At 41.7% G+C, this 23,832-nt stretch overlaps 1 protein-coding gene across 2 annotated transcripts in view; it reads left to right on the forward strand.

Moving 5' to 3' along the window:
• Positions 1-23,832, forward strand: part of LOC146614987 (plexin-B2-like) — a 230,481-nt gene that overhangs the window by 153,517 nt on the left and 53,132 nt on the right. For both annotated transcript variants that reach the window (XM_085376813.1, XM_085376814.1), the window contains exons 4-11: positions 9,254-9,771; positions 11,505-11,831; positions 12,129-12,267; positions 13,678-13,823; positions 13,910-14,089; positions 15,363-15,497; positions 17,947-18,047; positions 18,339-18,465. In XM_085376813.1, coding sequence (XP_085232939.1) covers positions 9,259-9,771; positions 11,505-11,831; positions 12,129-12,267; positions 13,678-13,823; positions 13,910-14,089; positions 15,363-15,497; positions 17,947-18,047; positions 18,339-18,465 — 1,668 coding nt within the window. In that variant the 5' untranslated portion in view covers positions 9,254-9,258. The remainder of the gene's footprint in view (positions 1-9,253; positions 9,772-11,504; positions 11,832-12,128; positions 12,268-13,677; positions 13,824-13,909; positions 14,090-15,362; positions 15,498-17,946; positions 18,048-18,338; positions 18,466-23,832) is intronic.

The following is a 23,832-nucleotide window of genomic DNA, read 5'->3' on the forward strand; positions in this document are numbered from 1 at the left end:
ATGTACTTCACTCTCTTTTAACTTTTGATTTTGGTCTGCATCAAGTGGAAACCTTCAAGGCTGAAAAATGATGCGAAAATGAAAGTGCTACAAATTGCACTTCCTCTTATGGCCACTTGAGGGTGGCTCCAAAAGACAATCCATCCTCATAGACTCTGTGCAGCCTGCTACAAAAAAACGCTTTTGGTCTGTAGGGATAGTTTCCACTTTATAAGAACTGTACAATGGCTGAATATTTGATGGTGTGCAGACACGGGGATCTGGAGCTTATTTCGACCTTTCTATCATGGTTGAAGCTTTTCTACCCAAGTTTCTTACTGGGCACTAGTTAGCAGATATTTGTATCTTTGTATCTCCTGTACAGTTTATGAATGGAGCTTGCTAGCATTAGGTGATGACTCAGCACTCAATCCTCTCCTCCAAATAGGAATCCAAAAAACTCACATGGCGTCAAGCAAACGGCTGCAAAATGTGGTGTCCAAAACCAGTGGGTGGCTACATCGATCTTTTATATACAGGTATAAGTTGGGGTAAAATATAGTGACTATGAAGCGAAACAGTCATTTAGTTAAAGCCTACCAGTGTTTTGAAGGTTAGCTGGAAGTGAGCTCTCCCTTCAGTGTTTGTTTATATTTACTGCACATTTTATGTCGTGTCTATAAGTTTCCCTCTGGTATAGTGGCATATTTTCTTTTTCAAACCCATCTTTCTGGGATGACTCGGACGTCTAGGCAGCATATGTGGTGCTAATACAGCAATAGTCTCCATTGCTTTCAGTACACCTGGCGCCTCCTCAAGAGCCTCTTCAAAAGCAACTCTGATACCTCTGCATCCTCTCGGTCTCTGTTTGTATCTCTGCAGTATAAATTGTATGATGTAGCTGTGGACTCTGGGAATGGTAAAGGAGATTGTGTGTGTGTGTGATAGATGAGGTATAGCGACTGTGTGTGTTCTATCCTCTTCGGTCTTTTAGTTTTATGCTTACTTTGTCTCAGCCATGCTCTCCTTCAGGCTTCTTCATTACCACCAATAAGAACTCCATTTCCCCCGGGCTCCGCCAATCATAGCACTCATATCCCCTCTAGGCCTGGCCAATCAGCTCCAATGTTCCTGCGGCCCGATGTCATGAATGGCTAATGTCGCCCAGCAGTGGGCATGAATGTAAATGAGACCACATTGGGGTGTTTTGAAATCGGAGAAGATTCCTCTCATAAACAAGAAAACGATTCTGCTGGTACCATAACTTTCCAGCACACTAATGTGAAAGTAAGATGGAAAAAGATAAGGTGTCATTTGATACTGCAGATATCCAGCCAAGTTAAGAGCAATGTCTAAATGTCAGCCCCACACCTGAGGAGCAAATAGACTGAAGGATGGATCTCGGTACAGTAGCAGGGATCCACTAATGCAGGTAGAAAAGGTGATAAATTGCTGCTTTTCTGGAATTACCTAATGTATATTAACAAGAGGAAATAGTGACTGGGTATCATGATATGTGCAAAATACATACACTGAATAACAGTGCTATTTTTCAGCTCTTTTACAGCTGACTTGATAAACAGTTCTGGGAATCTGAGATTCTTCTATTCCTGGAGAAAGGTGCAGCATATTTGAAAAGGTTTCCATCCAAACTGGGCTCTGACTCAGAGATCCAACATCTGTAAAATATTACAAGAGCTCAGCCAATGTTGGTTTGGATTTCTGCACATTTATACGGGACTTAAAGGTGGATAACTTCATCTAAAATGAGTTATTTTTACATTCTCTGGAAATTCCTGGCATTTTCAGTGATATTCCATCAACACAACCCATCAGGATCAGTTGAACCTCTTAGCTTATGAAAACAGTTATATAATTCTTCTGGAGAGAGTTTGATCATTTTCAGACAGTGAAGCCGATTTTTGACCTTGTCAAAATGTCTATGGTTTATTGCCCCAAGCAATCATTGTACTTACTTTACAGTCTTTAGCTCCAAGCTAGCTAGCGATGACTTCATGGACTGTTTCTCTGTGGGTTTTTCTCAACCTGTAGCTAAACTTAACACTTGTTTCTTATCTTCACCTTAGCTCCCGGGCAAGTCAGATTCATTAGGCCAAGCAGCAGATTTAAACATTTTCAGCTTGGCAGCCCTCTCAATTATACCAGCTTGGTTTGTGGGCAGTCAGGGCAACTCTAGAACTGGCTTGTCTGAACATAACTTAAGACTTGGGATGTCTCCAAAATAATGCAGAACCCTGTAATATACACAGATGGTATAGTTTAAAAGCAACCCTGTGATGAAGATCAAATTCTTTAACAATTTCTGAACTAAAGTTTTTAAGGAGCCACAAAACACATTTAAGCCTAATAAAGAAGGTGGCGCAACCGGCAATAAGCTATTTATGATTTTTTGGTGACTTTGACAATTTAATTTCTAAATTCTTGTGGATGATTTGTAAAAAAATAAATAATAAAATAAATAAAAATGGGACAATTAAGTGTCCTAACTCATAAACGGTCTTTCAGGAAGTTATTACATACCTAAGCACGACTGGTCTTTTACTGAAAATAACTCGAGTCATCTAGGATTCTTGTCAAAGCCACAGAGCGCCACCAGAGACAGGAAAAAGGGGCCATGTTTTGGCTCATCAGCCACAGGTTTGCAGCCCTTTTTCTTCACTTTTATTTTAGCAGTGCTGGTGGCTTGGGTGCTTCAGATTATTTTGCCAGATTTACAAAAAAATGAGCCTTCTTTCAGCTGCTTTGTCATCTTGCACTGAGTACAATTAGCTCTGCTTAAATTGCCTTTACACTGTTTAATAGAACTTTTGCAGCATTGCAACATTTCAGAGAAAAACCTAAAATAAAACCTAAGACTGGACGATCGGGTGTCTCTCCAAGAATGTTATACAATGTTCTTGGATCACAAACTTAATGGAAACCAGACTGTCACATATTAAATGTTTTTTGAGGTGAAATGTTAGCCAGGCACAAACCACATGTGGACAGACAGGCAGGTTAAAGTACAAACACTCAGTGAGAAAGACAAACTGACAGACAGAGCCATAGATGGCGTTTCAGACCAGGTTAATCCCTCGGGATCTCGTGTGTCAGAACACCGGTTTTGTTTGAACTTGTTCCCGCGGGTAAAGATGTAAAGACGGAGAGCGGGAGAGCGAAACAATGTGAATTATAAAGAGCAGCTAGAAAGAGAAAAGCTTAGAGAGGTTAGACAGAAGGAGAAAATCAGTCAGGCTTTATTCCCCTGGCTGGAGCTTCGGCAGACATTCCTGGATTTAGTTTCACTCCAAACTTTTTAGCAGAGGGATCAGTGCTCAAGACTTTTACAAAGTATGCACCCAGGATTTTAATGAGTCACATACTGCTGTTCACTTGCCTATTAGTGTGTATGTGTGTGTCCTGGTCTTCGATTTTTATCACTGCATTTGCATTTAATCCCATTGTTGGTAATTCCAGTTTTCACTCTAATGCAGTGCTGGTACTACAACGGAGGCAGTTGTAATACTAAATTTAAGCAGACCTTTTACTGAATACATTAATTCCTGAATTCTGTTAACCCAGATATGTCAAACCTATAATCTGACTCCCAACAGATGGATACAGGCGTGCTACAGATGGAAATAAATGAGTGGAGGAACGTGAGGAGGGCTGATGCTTTTGCACAGGTATAAAACAATCAGCCAGTTAGCATCCTTCTCACAAGGGCTGCATCTAACAATGGTTTTCATCCTCAATTAACTGGGTGATTATTTTCTCAGTTAATCATTGTCTATAACACATTAAAAGAATGGCTTTAAATGCTTGAAGTTACCGAGACCCAAGGTGCTGTGTTCAGGTTCTTTTACAGTGGTGATTAGACAGAAGGGGGAAGTTGGTGAAACCAGATTTGATATGAAAAATTACTGCTGGGGTCAGTATTACTTATCTAAACAATGGACCTAATCACTGTATGTCCCCTGATTGTGATTAGCCCACACAAGTTTATTGCCAAATGTGTAATTTTAGTGTCTTTTAGCTCATTTTGCAGTTTCTTTGCCTGCAACCTAAATGTGTCATCGCTCTAATCAGGATCATTTTTGGCTACCATGTGCATACAGTGGAATATTTGGCATCTAAAGAGCCAGATATTTTCCTCAGCAGTTGGTCAAGACCAAAAATTGAGTTTTAAGACGGCCCATGTTGTAATATTTGTCTTTTTTAGCATGTCTGTTGCCTTGGAGACCAGGTTCACTGGATGTCATATGCAGAAACATTTAAAGTAATAAGCTGAATGTCAAAGACAACAAAGATGATCACAGAGTCCAAAATTCAGTGTATTCAGGGCAGATATGATGACTTCTTCATGGTATACTGGATGAAACTGTCAGCCACATGAGAGTAATCTGACTATTATCATTCCCAGGTATTGCTGTTTATTCAGTGAAGTACACACGTGATGTGTCAAACGCCACGTCTCGCTCCTATTTTATCTCCTATGTGTTTAAATATGATGTAAACCCATTTGTGTCATATTTAAACTCACTGGGTTCTTTTAAGCTCAATTTTTCAATGTTAAAAATTCATAACCTTAAACAAATAAGTCATTAGTTCCTAAAGATGACTAACCACAGACACAGGTGTATGTATATAAAATACAACTGAATTTAATTGAATGAGTGCGTTGAGCTGTGTTGGGCAAAATGTGGCCTGAGGCCTTGAACCCATCCGCCTCTGTCCGTCCCACAGGGCCAGGAATGAGATAAAGTCGAGTCTGTCAGGGGTGCGTTTCATCTGTGACACATGCTGTGCATGATATCAGATAATTTGCAACATGTAAGCTAATTTATATGATGCCATTGAGTTATTTCTTCAGGTAATATTTTCACTGTGAGTTAAGTGAGTTGTCTGTTTCCGCACTCTAAGCCCTCTTTGTCTCAAATCTCCTGTGGTCACTAGGTACAGAGATACTTCCTCACCCTCAGACTGGTTGGCGAGTGGTTGCTGGCTGTCGCTGAGTGAAATCAGTTTTAACAAGGGTGCGACCCCATTAACCTCCTTCTTGCCAATTGCTGTGGCTGCTAGCAGACTGCTGTGGTCACTCATAGTTTGTATGAACGTCGCCGAGTGGTAGCAAAAGTAAAAACTGCTCATTTGCCTACCAGCTTTTGTCTCGTTTACACAATTTTTACTGAATCATTCAGTAGGAATGAGGAAGCAGTGAGCATCCTTTTCAGTTTTCAGCTTTGTCAGTTCCCTCCGTTCAACAGTAACCATGCTTTAAAACATCTTTAAAAATAAGCTGTCAACGCTGATCTTTATGAATATGTGTTTTTATTGTGGTCCGCTTTAAATGCAAAGAGAAGCTTTTCACCCAAGACAACTACACATCTAAAAGTCAAGCTGGTTCTCACAAGAACAAGAGCAGACGCACAGAAACACACACACCCAGTTTATTCCTGAGCTGACACCAGTCAGGGTTAAAGAACCAGAGCAGGAGGATGAAAGAGAGGAAATACTGCAGAGAGAAAAGAAAGGGGCAAGATGGCTGGCAGAGCACAGAGTCAGCTCCTGAGTGGAGCCAGAGATGATTTTTTTTTCTCCTTTGATGTGGCGGATGCACACATCCATAACAGGCCTTCTGAGCGAGAGGAGAAGGTGAATATACCTGTCGTCTTTATCCCTTCTTACAGAGCTGGGCACCTTGGAGATGTGAAATTTAATGAGAGAGGCGGCCACATGACAGCGACACAGAGGCAGCGTTAACGTGGGAGCAAAAGGTGGTAAAAACACAGAGGAGTAGGTGTTGACCCGCACCCTCATTTGGCAGTTTAACCACATTCGCTAACAAGCACATTTTAAAGGCTCAAAGCAGAAGTAGGAGGGATAAGAAGCTTGTTTATAGTTCACTGTAGAATTTAACCTTTTGACTATTGTAGAGCTGAAAGTGCTGCATAATAATCAGCCCTTAAGTTTGCATCTCTTTAAATGTGTGAAAACTGAGAATAATGATGTCCAGCCAAATTAAATCTGCCAGTCAGGCGGCAGTGCAATCTTTTCATTTTAACAAACAACCTTTATAAAGCTCAACCAAACTTTGGGCTTCTTTTTCTGAGCCTTTTTTCTTCTACTCCTTATGTTTGTTTTGGTAAAAGAACAACGGGAGACTTCATGCATCCAGGGTACAGGACTCTGGTTTTGAATACTTCCATGTGCCTGTTTTCTTACATTTCCCTGACTTTGGCCAATGACAGGTATTTTCAGTATCAGTTATTTGATTATTAAGAGGCAGTAAATTACTAAGGTTACTGTGCGTATTCAGAATCTGCATAGACGATAGCGACTTGTCTGCAGACGCTTGCCAACTTCTTACTGTGGGTTAGCTCTGGTTGATTACCAGGACTGTGAAAAGCCCGGATGCAAAAGGAAACGGGAGGACCTTCCGACTACTATGGCTACTATAGTTACTATATGTCATTTTAACGTTTAATGGCCCTTAGTGGCCATCTGAAGAAGTGCATGTGGTCTGAGGGTGTCAACATCTTGTGGTGGAGGAACTTGCGTTACCCTGGAAACACAGAAAAACTGAGTATTTTAAGCCAAATCTTTACTTTTCTTAACACTATCCCTTTATTTTTAGCACCTGAACCAGAGCAAGTGAGAGTAAATGCCTGTGCCACCCTCGCCTCCCTCTCCAAACCCAGATATGATGATTTAGTTTGAGGACTTGTTGAAATATTCACATTTTCCAAAAAACAGGGTTTCAAACCTTTGGTAAGCACTGTTCTTGAGTAGCTCTGTGTGTGTGTGTGTGTGTGTGTGTGTGTGTGTGTGTGTGTGTGTGTGTGTGTGTGTGTTCCCAGCGTTTTCTCCTCTCTAGCACTTCTCTAAACTCTGCACTGCAGCCATTAGACTACCTGACTCTTGATATCTGAGGACGGGTAATTTGGGAGAGCAGGTGGGTAGCGAGATAAGTCTTTTCACGCTAATAAATCCCTTTGCAGTGAACCGACCTGAAGTGAATTCAATTAGCAGGGAGCAGAAACACAGGGGATGCACCAGTCAATTGAACACCAATCAGAACTATCTGATTCCTGCTGTAAAAGCAGCATTTGGCCAGTAAAATACCAGATAATGAAAGCAAAAAATAAATAACCATGATGCGACACTAAGCGTTTTGATTTATGTGAGCGGGGAGGCAGAGACGAGGCCTCGTTAATTAGAAAGATTTTCGTGAGGTGCCCGCTAACATTCAGAAGGAAGAAAGTGATGAAAATGATGTGAAGCAGTTGTGGAGAACCTGAAGTTGCACCTCTGGACATCTGCACAGGGTTAGAGCAGAAAGACATTACAGTGAGTGTGGTGTTGCTGAAAACTAGAGCCTTGTTTTACAGCCACAGGCCACAGCTATAATTAACACACCCATCTAGACTAATGGAAGGAGAATCTCAGTGTGTCAGACAACTAATTGCTACACTCAGTCTCTCTTTCTCACACACACACGCACACACACACACACACACACACACACACACACACACACACACACACACACACACACACACACACACTTCTTTTGTCTTTGCTAATCTAATCTGGCTCAGCAACTCTCACTTTGAGTTCGTTACCTCCACCATCTCCTCCTCCTCCTCCTCCCCCAGCTCCCCCACCCCTCTCCTCTTCCTCCAGTAAAGGATGTTCTGGGTTTAATGAGAAGCTCCTCATTATTTCTTTGCGTCTCTCTTTGCTCTCAGCGTTCATTCTTTTCTCCTTGAGTTTGTGCTGCTGTTGGTGCTGCTCTGCAATGTCAGAGTGCCGTTAAAGACTCTGCTTTGTTTAGAGGACAAGCACTATTCCCAGTGTTTCCACGGTTTCAAGTTCACTGGGTTCGTTGTCAGCAATGTTTGTTGGAGAAAGACAGTTGAACAGGGCTTTTATGAAGCGGTCTTAAATAATATTTAATATAAATGGTAAATGGCCTGTATTTATATAGCGCTTTACTAGTCCCTAAGGACCCCAAAGCACTTTACACATCCAGTCATCCACCCATTCACACACTGGTGATGGCAAGCTACATTGTAGCCACAGCCACCCTGGGGCGCACTGACAGAGGCGAGGCTGCCGGACACTGGCGCCACCGGGCCCTCTGACCACCACCAGTAGGCAACGGGTGAAGTGTCTTGCCCAAGGACACAACGACCGAGACTGTCCAAGCCGGGGCTCGAACCAGCAACCTTCCGATTACAAGGCAAACTCCCAACTCTTGAGCCACGATATCACAATAATGAAAAATCTTGATATATTTTTGTTCAGATAAACATCCATGTCCAAAGATATTCCATAAATAAATGGAAAATTGCCAATTCACTGGTTATCAGTCGGCTGACTATCGGCTCAATTCAGTTCCAGTCCTAACACTGAGGTCAAGGTCCTGTGTTTGAATCCATCGGCCATGTAGAGCCTGCATGTTTCCCCCACCCCTGTGCACGCATGAGCTCCCTGGGCACCGCGACCATCACCACAGTCCAAAGACATGCACGCTAGTTTAAGCCGTGATTATAACTTGGCTCTCCATGTAAAAACATGAAACTATAATGAAAAATCAGTGTGCAGGTAAAATCTGGGTTTAAAAAAAAAGCTGCTTTTGCCTGGTGTAAATATTGCATGCAGTTGATAATAATGGAGATGGAGAAGCAGCAGTCAGGAGGAGTGATGGAGTGAGTGGGGGGCAGTGCTAATTGCCCTATTCAGGAGTCTGACGGCTTGTGGGTAGAAGCTATTTGTGAGGGTTTTTTGTGCTTGATTTCAGACTTGTGTAGTGCTTACCTGAGGGCAGAAGTGTGAAAAGGTTTCTCTTTGTTTGCTGCCAGGCTGTCTTGTTATCACTCATCAGTCCTTCCAGGCATTTCATTGTGTCCTCCACACATTTTCGAGTGTTTTTTGGATTTTACCATTTGCCTGCTTCTTGCCTTCACCTTTCTGTGTTTGACCCCAGCATTGATTAAAGATTTTATTTTGGACTTTTAACCCTGCCTCTTTGTCCAGCGCTTTTGGCTTACCTGTGACATTTTAGTGAGAGCGTTAAAAGCCAGGTCAAAAGAATCATCTATGAGGTGTTTGTTGATCAGAGTGTTGTGATTTAAGTATAAAAATATATAAATTGTTGTTGGACCCTTTAAAACTTGGCTGCCAATATTTCCTTTATGAATTTAAGCTAAAAAAAATCAGGAAAAATGACCATTTGAAATAAATGTTTTGTCTCCTGTTTTTGTCCCAGACACGATGGAGCGGTGGTGGGGGTGGTGTTTTGCCCTAGTCTTCGTGGCAGCTCTTTGCTACAGGCCCTCCCATGGTGAGAACGCAGTGTTCTCATCCGAAACTTTGATAAACAACGTGGTGGCTGATCCCCACACGGGCCGTCTGTACGTCGGCGCCGTTAACGCAATATACCAGCTGAACTCTGACCTTAACCTCGAGTTCCAAGCCAAAACGGGCCCGAAGAAGGACAACCGGCAGTGCACGCCGCCTGTCAACGACGCCTGCGAGGAGGCCGTGGAAACCAACAACCACAACAAGCTGCTGCTGGTGCACGGGACCAAAGACGTGCTGGTGGTGTGCGGCAGCCTCTTCAGAGGCATCTGCTCGCTGCACAACCTGAGCAAGGTGGACCACCAGCTGTACTTCAGCGACAACAAAGGGGAGAAGTCATACGTGGCGAGCGCCGAGGAGGGCGTCTCTGTGGTGGGAGTGATGTCGTATTTCACAGAGGAGAAAGACAACTTGACAGTGTTTCTGGTGAGGACGGAAAAACACACATTCGCGCACACAAATGGAAAGTTCAAATTATTTCCTGCAGTAAATAAAAAATAATAATTCAGATGATCTTCACCATCTGTGATACTGTGTGAGCAAACACAATAAAACTGCAATTTGTAGAGAAATTTAATTGGCAGCCATATGGGAAATGAGCTCTCTTGTCAGTTATCTTTAAGTGTTTTTCGTTTTATTTATACAGCGTCGGAGAATTGGCCTTTAAAAGATGGTTTATGATGTTATGTCTTCCACTGAGTTTTCCCCTCTATTCCAAACATGCATATAGACGCTTTTAATGGTTCTTCTAATTAAATCAAATATATTTTTCCCCTCTCGATGGCTCTGTTTGCTGGAGTGAGAGGAGAATGGGTTGTATTTCTCAGCAGAAGGATGCACTTTAAATGCATTTAGCAATATATTTTCATCCTATAAAGATGAATGTGTGGTTGATGTGCACATCCAGTGGACACAAACAAAGAAGTGCATTCAAATACTCTCCACTTGATGAATATAGGTCTGGTATTCACTTTCTTTGGCTTCTTGTTGCTCCATCCTCCTCACGAGCCAGCTGCTTGATCCATTGTTAAGGTAAATCTACTGTTAAGTGCGGGTTCTCAGAGTCACAAAGAGCAAACTGTAAGTAAAAATGCAAATAAATCAACCGCTTAATGTTTCCTGCGCCTTTTATTTCCTTCACTGCATGAATTTATGGGCCATGTCACACCAGCATGAAGATGGTTAAAGCGAGGAGCCACGCCGATGCCTTTCTTTGATTTATGAATGTAGCATTTTTTTGTGGAATGTGAAGAAAATACATGTTTTTTGAAACTGGGCTTATTTTTCTTAAGATATTTCAGGCTCTTCACCATCTGTTCTGTAAATGGATGGTTCATTATATGTTCCAGGCATAAATCTGGATACATTAAGAAAAACTAATTTTAAAAATGAGTGGTGGGGGCTGCCATGTTGGAATTTCTTAAATTCAGCAAAGTAGTGAAGTGAGATGTTTTCATACTGGCCTAGAGACCGGTTGACAACCTCCAGCTGCTAGGGAAAAATGTGTTTTCCAAAGGTTGCTGCCTGCCACTGGGTAAAATTGGTCATAAAGAGTTATACTTAGGATTGCTTTGGTGGTTAGCAGATTGCTGTGGTTGCGTGTGATTTGCATGGAAGATGCCACCATGTATGCAAACACTCGCCATTTACTCTCTGAGCTGTAGTGAAGCTTAAAATGCAAACCAGAAAGGGACAGCGTGTCAAGGTAAAAGTTGTCTTACAGCAACACTAACACAGTTCATAACGGTTAACTTTTACTTCACAGGGGATTCTGGTGTGCATTGAATGTTTCACTGTTTTACTACTGCTTGGCGAGTAGCTGGTGAGGTTTGCAGTCCAGTCTTCCATGCCAACTTCCAGGTGTTTGGAACCAAAGTAATAACAACAGTTTTCGAACAGGACCCTGTTTATGACCAATTTTCTTGCTAGCAACCTTCAGCAACCTCTCGACTGAAAGGTCAAGACTGTTGGTTTTTGGTGGAGACTGGTCTCTAAGCCTGCATGAATGGGGCTTTAGATACTGTATCAGTGTCACCTCAAGCAACTGGTTGGGATAACTCATTTTTACTTAGCTACCAGTGGTTGCCAGGCAGTTGCCAACTGGTCTCAAGACCTATGCAACGAAACCCTAAATGAATCTGTCACCTCTTTTATCTCAGGTTGCCAAAGGGTACGGCAGCCACGACAGCACCAAGCTGATCTCCACGCGAATCCTCCAGGACCATCGCGATTGGGTGGTTTTTGACAGCATCATTGAGGCCTCTGCGGTCCAGGCGAATCCCTTCGTCCTGTTGTACCTGCACGACTTCCGCTTTGCCTTCAAAGACCGCGGCTTTGTGTACTTCCTGTTCTCCCGTACGCTCGGGGTGCAGGACACCAAGAACTTCACCTTCATCTCCAGGATGTGCGAGAACGATCACTTTTATTACTCCTACACTGAGCTACAGCTGAACTGTAGCGCTACCAACAAGTACAACAAAGTTCAGGTAATGATTGTGCACTTTGCAGACACAGAAATAAGCTGCCAGCAATTCAGTATAACTCTCAGCAGTGACTCAGAAAAACGCATTTTATGTTTGGATGAGTTTGCTTTGAATTGAATCCTTCTCAGGAGTGTCTCGGTCCTGACCTCTAAAAATGAAAAAAAAAAACATTTAACATGCTCTTGCACTGGAAGTAGATTCCATTTATGCAGCGTTCACTTTCTCTGTATCGCAGATAAACACATATTTTTAGACAAAGCACCAAACATTCAGCATTTTTATCTTTTCCTCTTCTTCCAGGCTGCTTATGTAGCAACTCCGGGGAAAGCTTTGGCTCAGAGTATGACCAGCTCTAGCCAGTACGGAACAGTTTCAGCCTCTGACAAGGTGCTCTTTGTCACCTTTACTTCTGATGAAGACCCGTCCACTTCAGCCATGTGTGAGTGTCAGCTTGGAACTAAACTTTATAAAGATTCTTTCCAGCAGATCTTTGCAAAGTGAGACAGCACCTGAACAATACAAGCATAGCTCTGGATTTTTATTTACTATATCAGATGATCTTTATCAGCTAAAATGTTTAAAGATCAAACTACATTCTTGGCATGAAACCTCAACTGTAAGCTTTTAAAGTACTCTGACAATAACAGCTGGGCAAATTTGATTCTGGAATATAACCGATGGCTTTTACTCGATTGAACCAGAGGAATGTTTCGTGTTTAAGCCACTAAACGCCGACCTATGAGTCATTCATGCATAAAAGAGATACCAAATTCAAAGGATAAACTAGTGTTGTGTCTACGCACAACAGACAACTCTGCAAAGAAAAGGTTTTAAGTTGGAAAAAATCCTAAAGATGTAACAGTTTGACAGACATAAAGTAGTAGTTTCCCACCAACAAGCTGGTTCACATGGAGACAAAGAGGCCCTGGTATGGATTGGAGCTGCATGTCTTCCATCTTGAAGGCATCTCACTGGCATGAGCTTCATTTTTAAATTTCAAGAAAGTTTTCCTAAAAGTTCAGGCTGTGCTGATGAATAAATATATAAAAATTAAACAAACAGTGACTTTCAACTCCTTAGTATTGTATAAATGTTTTGCCATATATGCTTTACTTGTAGGTTTGCATGTTTCAATAAATCACTGCACCTGTTTCCATTTTTTTTATTTTAGAAAGAAATGGGGGGTGGCTCAGGACTTTTGGACAGTAATGTAGGACAGCAAAGGACAAATGTGTTACCACTAAAACAACCTATACTATGCAAGTATAGTTTAACAAACTCCTGTGTTAAAAACAGGAAGTTTTGTACAGCTACATACTGTTTTTGGTTAAACACTGTAAAAAATCGATGCCTGTTTAAGGGCAAAACCAGCAAATGCTATTGTTATTGTGAATTTCTTTTCTTTGTCAAGCATGAAAACTGTGGGTTTTCTTTGACATCACAGACGTGTGATGTGGTTTCCAGTATTTGTGCAGCCAACAGGTTAAGATTAAAGTTTAGCTAGCAAAAGAATTCCATGACCAAGACTTGTGTAGCCATTAATCACATCTGATATTAATCTTCCGGTGTGCGTAAAAATGTTAAATACAGCAGCATTTTGCCAAAGTGTATTTAATGACTGTTAAAGCAGCAGTTCAGATAGATGGAAGAATCTCCTTTGCTAGCATTAGCCTATCCCAGAATCCAGTTTGATACTGGGCACTGGGATAAATGACTGCTTTTTGAAGTGGGATTAAAAATCAATTATTTTGGTCTGAGAAAAGAAACCGTAAGTGTCCTCGTCTATCACAACTTGTGAATATTAATAATGAGGTTATTGTCGACATGATGTGTTTGCTCCTGTTTGTAGGCATGTACCCTCTGAAGGCAATTAATGATAAGCTGGTACAGATAATAGGAGCCTGTTACAGCAACAGCGGCATCATTGACCATAAACCTGCTGTTTATTCACCTTATTCCTCCAAATCTGACGAGCTGTGCCTCAGCAACAATCAGGTGAGAACATCGGTCTGTGTCAAAAATAAAGCATGGCTACAGCAGTAGATGAAAGGTTATAAAGTAATATATTTCCACTCCATTAGAATGACATGGCTCACAGGTACAAGTGTGGAGCAGAGTTCCTGCCCTCCCCACTGGCTAGTAAGGCTGAGTTCGCCCTAACAGCCGAGCCCTCGTTGACCCATAAGGCTCACTTGACCGCCGTCGCTGTGGCAGAGGAAATGGGACACGCTGTGGCGTTTGTGGGCACCGCCACTGGAGAGGTAACAAATGTTTTTCACTATCCTGTCACTTCTAGATTATTCGTTCCCTCCTCGCCTTTATTTATTCTTTTTTAGGTTGTCTTTTCTTTCTTTGGTTCAGGTACATAAAACCAGTGAGTGCTATATTTTCAGTGAGGTTTTTAAAGACAGGAACGCCATTTTCTGTTTTTATTCCCTGAATGCTGGAAAATTATGTCTGACTGTAACTCTGACATTATTATGTTAAAGTTGCCATCAACTCATCCATTTTTGCCACTTTTCTGGGTTATTAGGAAAACAGTCCTAGCAGCGATGCCCAGAACTTTTGCACAGTTAAGAGACTGCTTCTCCCCAGAATGCCCTTGGTCCTCCCCAGGCTCTCAGTTAGACGTGCACAAAGCACCCCACCCTTAAGGCATTCTCATCTGGCACCTTACAGTGTTGGGGAGCAGCAGATGTACTTTCTGTGCTTTGAGTCTCATACCAAATCCCAAGAGTGCTTCCCCCTGCCTCTAAGACTTAGGCCAGACACCATTTGGGCTAAGCTCATTTTGACTGCTTGGTTACGCTTTTGATCACCACCCATAGCTCATGGCAATAGGTAAGGGTAGGAATATAGGTAGGCCATTAAATCAACAGTTTTACCTTCATGCTGGTGGATAGCTGGATAGAGAGTAGCAAGTTAAATGGATCCAACATCTTTTTCTCTGCTGCTTATCCTGATCCGGGTCAGGGGGCAGCGGTCTAAGCAGAGAGGCCAGTTCTTCAGGGATGACACAGAGGTGTTCCCAAGCTGGCCGAGAGATCTAATTTCTCTGGAGGGTCCTGGATCTGCCCCAAGGTTTCCTCCCAATTGGATATTCCTGAAACACTTCATCTGGAAGGGATGAAGGAGGCATCCTTATCAGATGCCAGAACCATCTTAACTGACTCCTTTCAATGCAGAGGTTGAGCAGCTCTGCTCTAAACACCACCTGAACCTCTCACAGACATAATGAGTCCCTCATTATATCTGTAAGGGTGAGCCCAGATGCCCTCCAGAGGAAGCTGCTTCGACTGCTTGTATCCTCGATCCTGTTCATCCAGTCACAGCCCAGAGTTGTGGCAGCCATAGCTCGACCTTTCAGTCAACAGTTTTACCTTCATGCTCAGGTCCCTCTTCATCACTGTAGACTCACAGGGCAATCCATCTTCCCTCGCTTGAGGCTTGAGACGACACTCTGTGATATTATTTTGAAAAAGTGGATTGGGTGTGGGTTTTGGATGTGTTAATGCACTTTCTGTGTTTCTGCAGGTGCTGAAGGTGCATTTGTCAGCCCATCCTGAGGTGTACGGGCGAGCTGCTGGCAAAGTCTCTGGAGACAAGGTCAACAAGAACCTGCTGTTCGATTCGAGCCTCGAACACCTGTACATCACCACCGAGAAAAAGGTCAGACTCGCTCACTCCGACGTGGGGCTGATTGATTATTCATTTTTACTAAATCCATTTCTCTCTCCTTCCATTCATCCAACGCCTCTGTGTCACCTCAAACCGAAGGTCAGGGACTCTGTCGTGTGCTTACTCCTGCTTTTTTCCATTTCATCCATCAGGCCGGAGACTTAATGAGTCTTTCATTTATTCTGTCTGTCTCATTTGATCATTTATTCATCCGTTCGAATAACACCAATACATCCGTCTACATTACCACACAGAAGTCAGCCATTGATTTATTCACTCATTCCCTTTCTCCACGGCTCCCTTTGTTTTCCACTCGGCTTTTTCTCTTCATCTGTCTTTCTTTCCGTTGTCCTTTCATCTTTCGGTCGCCATCACTCTCCGCGAAGTGAAAAAGATGTTATTGATTTAGAAATGAATTAATTAGAAAGCACTTCAGGAGGGCAATTTACTTTGATCAAGTCAAGTGACGATACCCGAGCTTGTTCCATCTGCTCATTTAAATTTATTAGGCCGCCCTCTTCATGTCAGAGAGGAAAATTATTTCCACTGCTGGTTGGAAAAAGTTCTCCACTGAAATACCGTCAATGCAAGCTTTTCAATTACAAGAAAATACTGCTCAGTAAAGGAAAATCGAAAATACTAATAGGCGGTCTGCGTAAAAGATTATTTATGCTCCATGTCAAATGATCCAGATCTGTTAGAACCGTAAAACATCAGTCACATGAATCACTTGAGTGTAAGCCATTAAACCAATCCCTGAAAGTGAAGCTGTAAGAGTAAAAATTCAATCAGTCAGAAGACCTACATCCTAATTTACTAAACAGAAACAATCATAAAGGCTGATCATCAGGTGTCCTCTGGACTCTGGTGTAGGACCTGTGCCTGCTTTTCAAGCTCACGTCCCATTGTGACCCCATTAGCATTACAGCGATCGGTGGGGAATTAAATATTGACTGTGCTCTTCAGTAATTTAATTGATCGAGCCTGATGACATTTAGCCATCAGAAAATGAAAGGATGTGTGTAATACTCATGGACATCCAGTGGGACAAAGCCAGAGAAGAACTTTACATGAGTGAGTCATGAGTGAGCCAGACATGAAATTACAGACGTTAAACAAATATTGAAGGTATCTGGAGTGATATAGACTTCGGGAGGATATCATTTTCTCAAATGTCACAAATAAATGCCATAAACCTGCTTGTAAATCACTGTAAAAGGATACTTCACGGTACTTTAATTTTGCTGCTGGTGGTATTGGATTTAACTTTAAGCTGTTACATTGTTACAGTATTAATCTGTTCTAATAATATGTAAATGTATTAATTTCATAATTCAGTTTTGTAATGTTTTATGATATGTTATTAAATCCCGAGTCCTGCCTCTAAAAATGGGTGGAACATTTGTGGACTGGTTAGCACCGTCACCTCATGGCAAGACGTTTCTGGGTTCAAATCCTCGTGCTGGTCTTTCTTTGTGGACTCTTTTATTACTATTGCTCTTCCTCCTCATCATCCTTTTTCATTTGCCTCAATCTCACCAGATCCATTAACTGGACTGGTCTTAATTTGAAGATTTATTCAGTATCAGATATCATAAAGTGGAGTGATTGTTCTCATTTCAAATTCTTTATTCACTTTATTTATTCCAGATAAAGCTTTGTTAATCTTATGCTGAACCTAGCTGTGCCCCCATAGTTCATGCTTTTTTCTCAAATGGGCCATTTTAGCTCCTCGACCTCAAAGCCATAGTCTTTCTGATTGGCTGCCTCTTGTGAGCAGAAGTTATGAGCTATAGGTGAGTGCTCAAAGTCAGATTTAAGTGCATTATAAGACCATATTAGGAATATCCACTCTCAATAATAACAACAAGAGCCGAGAATAGACAGAAAGTATCTGAATCAGACTGTTTACAGTCTGAAGCTTGAAAATTTGGCTCACATGGAGTGCTTGCATATATGCTGACCTCATTAATAGATCTAAGTTTCCCAAAATGTAAACACATAACTGCTAAAAGGGGACCCAAACGTATTTCTCACCAGAAGAGCACGGAGCATTTCTCGGGCTCTTGCTCCCCCCCGTTGCCAGTGTTAAATTGGCGCGTATGTTTTAAACTTTTATAAAGATGCCCCATCTCACAGGTTTTAAATAAGAGCACAAGTTAGCTCACAAAAACACGAGGCAATCAGTGCTGTAGAAGTAACTGAAATGGGGTTTATGAAATGATGCTCATTAACTGCTAAGTGATAATCATAGTGTGTACACTCCAAGCTGAGCTAATATCAGATTTATTTTTACCATCATTTGAAAATATTTTTCCCTGGTTGATAGTTGTGTTTTTGTTTTGTTTAGTTTTTATCAGATTTCTCCTCTTCCCTCATCTCCTGTATGTTGTTTAATAGAACGGAACTTTCACAATAAAAGCCTGTCACATGTGTGCAGATCACCAAGGTTCCAGTCCAAGCCTGCCAGCAGGAGACGAGCTGCCACTCCTGCATCGGTTTGAAGGACCCGTACTGTGGCTGGTGTGTCCTGGAGGGAAAGTGAGTCGCACATGAGCAGCTTGTAGACCAGCTACCCCCCCCCCCCCCCCCCCCCCCCCCCAAAACGAGTGTAGAAAACAAACAAACAAGCATACTAGTTATGGTGCCTTAAGGTTTGAAGAACAAAGGCTGTGTCAGTGCTAGCCACCTCCATCGGTTTGTTTGTGCACATTTATGTAAAGCTAACTCTGTATGACTCAGGAAACACCAGCTTAATATTACCACCTTATAAAGCCAAGCTCATATTCATTTTTTCACTTGTTCTTTCTTTAACATCTGCTCGGTTCACAGGTGCACCAGGAAGCAGGACTGCGGTAGGTCATCAGAGCTGAACACCTGGCTGTGGTCACCAGATGGAAAGTGTGTGCAGATCCAGGGTTTCAACCCGCCGAACCTCAGCTGCAAGAAGACAGACCAGGTATGAGGGAGCTATACAAGAGCATGCATATTGCTGTGAATCTTTTCCTCTGTGTGCTGGAACCCCCCTGAGCTAAGATCAGTTCTTGCTGAGCTCTGCTTAATTTAAACCACTCAAAGCTGAAACTCTGGCAGAGGTGGAGGGCTCTTTGTCTGTTCTGTCAGCAGCATTTCAAACTTCTTTCTAACCTCTGGTACATGGATCTTCAGGGCCCCTCAGGGGAGCTACAGAGAGATAAAGACATTTTTTGATCCACAGCAACATTATAATTTACAATTCCTCTATGCGAGCCAGATGTATATTGCATCGTTGTTTGTGCTGACAGCTCCTTTGAAAACAGCTCTGTAGTTTTCAGGCTGATGAAACTCAGAAAGTGAAAAATGTGCTTCTTGGAAATGTTGCATCACACCCAGAAACTGCTGATGGTGTCTAGTTTCGGAAAATCATGTTGGAGCAGCACCAACAGCGACACAGATTGATCTATGAAAAGATCAGCCAACACGGTTTGTTGCGGTTAACCATCCTAAAAACATTTCCATGTTACCGTAATAAGCTGTGGATTGTTTTTTTCTTGTTGTAACTTGCTGTCAATTAATTCTGTCCGCTAATCTTCCAGCCTCATGTTCGCTCATGGCAAATATTCAAGTTTATGGTTACAAAAAGGTTCACATAGCAGGAATGGCTGATTTGTACCCTCAATTTTAAAATTCCGATTTTGAGCACATAAAAACAAATGTGATATAGTGAGTCAGTCGCAGTTTATTTGACATTAAACGTCTGGAACTAGTTTTACTAATAAAGTAAATACATCGATGGTTCCAGAACAACGTATACTCCCCCGACCAGTTGGCGAGAGATTGCTGGGTTTTGCTTGCTGAGGCTAGGTGATTGCTTTAGCCACTAGCAGACTGTCACAGTTGCCCGTAGTTTCCATGGTAGATGCCTACTTGTCTGCAAACACTTGCCAGCTAGTTCCTAAGGTCTCCATTTCTGGTTTTCGTTGCACTTTTTCAGATTTCATTCTGTACTCTTATTTGATAATTTGATACTGACAGACACTCTGAAAGACTGTGCTCAATTAGCAAGTGTTTGCAGACAAGTCGGTGTCATCCATGCAAACTACAGGTGACTGTGGTAGTCTGCTAGCAGTCAAGCACAAGGGGGTTTTTGGTGCAGCACCCTCTTTGCAACCAACTTCACCTAGCAACAGCCAGCGACTTCCAAAAACCACTTGGCAACCCATTGGGAATATACATTTTTCCCTAGCAACCAAAGGCAGCCAAGGGGACTGAGGCCTTAGCTGGCATTGTCCTTACCATCAGTGAGGATACATATCGTCGTCTTATGGATTCTATCATCAGATCCCAATTTCACAGTCTTTTGTCAGTATGGTTAAAGTGTTCAACAGCAATCATAAAGTATACCATCTTTAGTTTTCCTCCCACATAATAGGAATATAGCACCAGTATCACATTTTGTTTTGTTTTTTGTTTTTTTTAATCAGTAAACAGCAGGTCAACAAAAAATATTGACTTTGAAAGTCACATTTATCTGAATACTCTAATACAGAAAACTTATAACATTAATGGTGTTATGTTGAATAAATTCTTAACTCATTGAGCGGTTAATGTTAGTCTGAACTGACCAGGCTTCCACACAGTGGTGAAAATGTTGTGGCTGTTTAACCTGTTAATGCATAAAGTTAGGTAATAATGGCTTTTGTAAGTAATGCTCAGCTGTAATTGCAGGGGATCAGCTGCTATTAGAAGAGACAAACACACAGTTCCAGTCTGGTCCTTAGCCACTGCAAGCATGTATTGTTTCAGTAGTGCATCGTTAGAGGGTGTATGCAAGGATGTCTATATACGTGCATTTACAAACACTTTACTGTGTGTACCCGCTACAGCATAGTGGTAGACATGGATTTACTGCAGGCACAGAAAGTGTCCTCAAAGCAAACTTCAAATGGAAGTAGTAGCAGTATAAAAACAAATAGGAGGGTTTTTACTCTCAGACTGATACTTTTGCTCGTGTTTTAGATTTTAAAGATAAAAATTAGTTTCAAACAGGAGACGCCAACATCTAAACCCTTTAATAACATGGTACGAACTCGTAGCTCCTACGTGGCATTTTTAAAACGCCTAAAACTTAAAAGTTTCTGTCTTTGAGTAGGTGTTGTCATTATGTACCAGACGCCTTAAAACTTTATCTTGTACTTTCAAGGAGGCAAAAATGATCCTGGCCAACAGCATTAAAGTAACACTGAGCAGCTAATTTATGTAACGCTATAAAATTCAAAATCGAACACCAGCAGAGAATGCTGCGCTGCGTCAATACATCTTAACATGACGGCTTCACTCTCTGAATTAATGAGGGATTGATCAAAGAGCTGATCTGCCAGAAAGACGCGTCGTCCTTCAACGCGTGCAGCACCACGCTGTCCACCGACGTCGTCCCCACATCGTGATATTTCTACTCCAAACCTCAGGTGTTATCCAGCAGACGCAGACGGCTTGCATAAAATCTAGTTCATTATGCATTCTTAGGGACTAAAATTCAGCTCCAAGAGTTTCAGCAGTCGCAAGTTTGAATGACATGAAACGACTGAAGTTGCTGTGAGGGTAAAAATGTTTTGTATGTAGATTATAACATTGGTGATTGTTTATTTTGGCACCATAGTCCTCACTGTTCTCATCAGATGTGATGAGACGACAAAACAACATTATGGCTGCGTGATAATGCAATCAGGTGAGGCTATGATAAACGCTATGCAAATACGAGTAGGTGGCAGTCGTAAATACAGAAACTTTTTTAGATTTGTCTATTTGTTTGTTTGAGGCAAAGTTACAAGTTAATCAAGATAAGTCCAAAGTATAAAAGCAGATGTTGTCCTTCAGGGCAGCGGGAGAGTTAAAAGTCTTAAAGTCAAACATTAAATGTACCAAGTTTTTTTCTTTTTAAGCTGTTTGATCTTTTTTGTATTATTTATCATGGAGCTCTGCAGTCCTGTGAAAAGCTAAGGACCCTCCATGAGTAGCGGTAGCGTAATAGAGCTACCTTTTACAGCAATAACTTGAAGCAGTGGTTTTCTGTGTGACTTTATGAGTTTATCACATCATAGCGGAGGAATTTTGGTCCGCTCCCCCTTTCAGCATTGCTTTAGTTCATTAAGATTTGTGGGCATTTATTATTCGCAGCTTTCTTAACATCAGCATCATCGTGCTGACAGCTGGTATGAGGCATTTGTGCTAATATGTTGTGTTTAGTTTTCTCCCAGCATTGTGCTGTCCATTATGGCCAAACTTTTGCCTTCCAAACAAGCCATACTTGTTGAGTCTTTTTATAATTTTAACTAATGATCTGTAATGTTTAACATCTGAAGCCTGTAGAGTCTGAGAGGGAGCTCAGGAAACGACAAAACCTACAAAAGATTTGCAGCACCCGATGGTGCTCATCCTCATAATTTCTGTGAAAGCAGTAAGGGTGTACTTTTCTCACAAGTCCTTGAAACTTTCTTTATAACAGGGGTACAAACAGAACAAATCTTCAACCTGTAGTAACTAACTCAAGAAAGACAGGACACAAGCAATTTAACTGAGGAAGTTGTGTAGCTAAAAAGTAACCCCTCCCAAAAAGAGTTAAACAAAAGTTAAACCCAGTCTTGTCAGCGCCTAATTAATACGAGCGCCACACTTCAAACTATGTTTATATTCATCTGATTTCCTTTGTTGAATATGTTTTGGGGGGGAAGTAATTGCTGCCCTGATTGTGTTCATTGGCAACATTTGCTCCAATCAAGGATGTGCGACATCTTTATACTGCAAACAAATCACAGGAAGGAGGTTAGACTAAGTGTCTTAAGGCTTACTTAAATGCCCCTTCTGACTTAGATGCTATAAGAAGGTTGGGGTTTTAAGTATTACAGTTAAGGCCTTTTTAGAAATAGTCAATTTTGGGATTATCAAACCAGCAAAGGTGATTATGGAGCAAGAAGATGATGGCGCAATAACAGTTTGAGCTTCCTAAACATGTGTTTCTACTCTAAGCTGTTATCTTTTTCTGTTTTTCAGGTCTGTAATTTTTTTCATTAAGTATTAAGTCTTTGGAGAGTTAGGTCTGCAGTCAAGTTCAGGTCACGTCTGCAGCCCTGCCTGTATCTGATTTTAATTAATCATGTGCTTCAGATAGCGCTGCTGTAATCTCGTAAAGTCGCACATACAATCAGAAACTCTGATCTGCAAATTGAAAAGGTGTCAAACGTTGCTCTTTGCTTCAGTATTTTAATTTGAATGTCAGAATCCTTTTGAGGTGACGTGAGTTTCTGGTGGAAAGGAGCTGAGCTCATATTCCTCTGATCAGAAGACTCTGTTTGCTGGGGTTTAACATACAATCTTCTGAGACCAGACAGATAAATCTGTTGCATCTTAAATGGGAAATTTGGTGCTATCGCTTCCGTTGCAGCCCCTAGTTTGTGATTTGAACCTGATAAGACAATTGGATTTTAGCTTTAAAAGAAGGAAAAACTTTTTTCTCGAGGTTTTACATACTTAAAAAGAAGAAAGCGTCCCAGGTGACTTCGTCCAGGGGCTTCTCTGGTCCGATAGTTTCGCTAAGATCAAAAACTTTGAAATTAAAACTTCAGCAGCAAAATTTAAATCGGTTGAGGTCAGCACAGAGTAATGAGGAGCTGATGTTTGAACAGTGCCAATGAATAGCAATTATCACCGCAACTCTCCCACACAAAAACTCACATGTGTATGCACAGAGAGTCAGACACGTCACGGTCTCTTATTCTCTTTCTCAGTGTGGAAGAGAATAAGACAAAAAATATACCCAAACATTGTTGCAGTCACATACCCGCTGAGCTAATTGCGCTATACTGAATGAAATTATTATTGAAATATTAATTAGAAAAAATATTTAATTAAGAGGATGGGAGTGCATAGTAAGGACAAGACTGCACAGTATTAGAGAAACCCAACGATCCGTTTGAGCAAGCACTTGACAACAGTGGGGAGGAAGAACCCCCTTTTAACAGGAAGAAACTTCCAGCACAACCAGAATCTCGAGGTTAGGTGTCTGTTGAGATGGACTTAGGCTAATCAGATGGGCACAAACACAAATTCAGCTGAATGGCAAAGTTTCTGCTGGTGTTACTGGGATGTAACAAACACCTCACAGCTGTATGGGACCAGTAAGCAGCTCCAGAGACCTGCCAAGGGTGCCTACAAAAGCATACAGAGCCCAATCTACAGCAGAGAGTAGTAAATGGGTAATTATGGAATATAAATGGTAACATGGTTAACACACACATGACTTACAGGTGAAAGTTTCCCTCTTTGAAACCCGGACTTTTAAGGGTCACAA

The sequence above is a fragment of the Diplotaxodon limnothrissa genome, linkage group LG17, assembly GCF_057381915.1.
Source record: "Diplotaxodon limnothrissa isolate DT_005_m linkage group LG17, D_limnothrissa_male_GT1.1, whole genome shotgun sequence".
NCBI classification, from domain to species: domain Eukaryota; kingdom Metazoa; phylum Chordata; class Actinopteri; order Cichliformes; family Cichlidae; genus Diplotaxodon; species Diplotaxodon limnothrissa.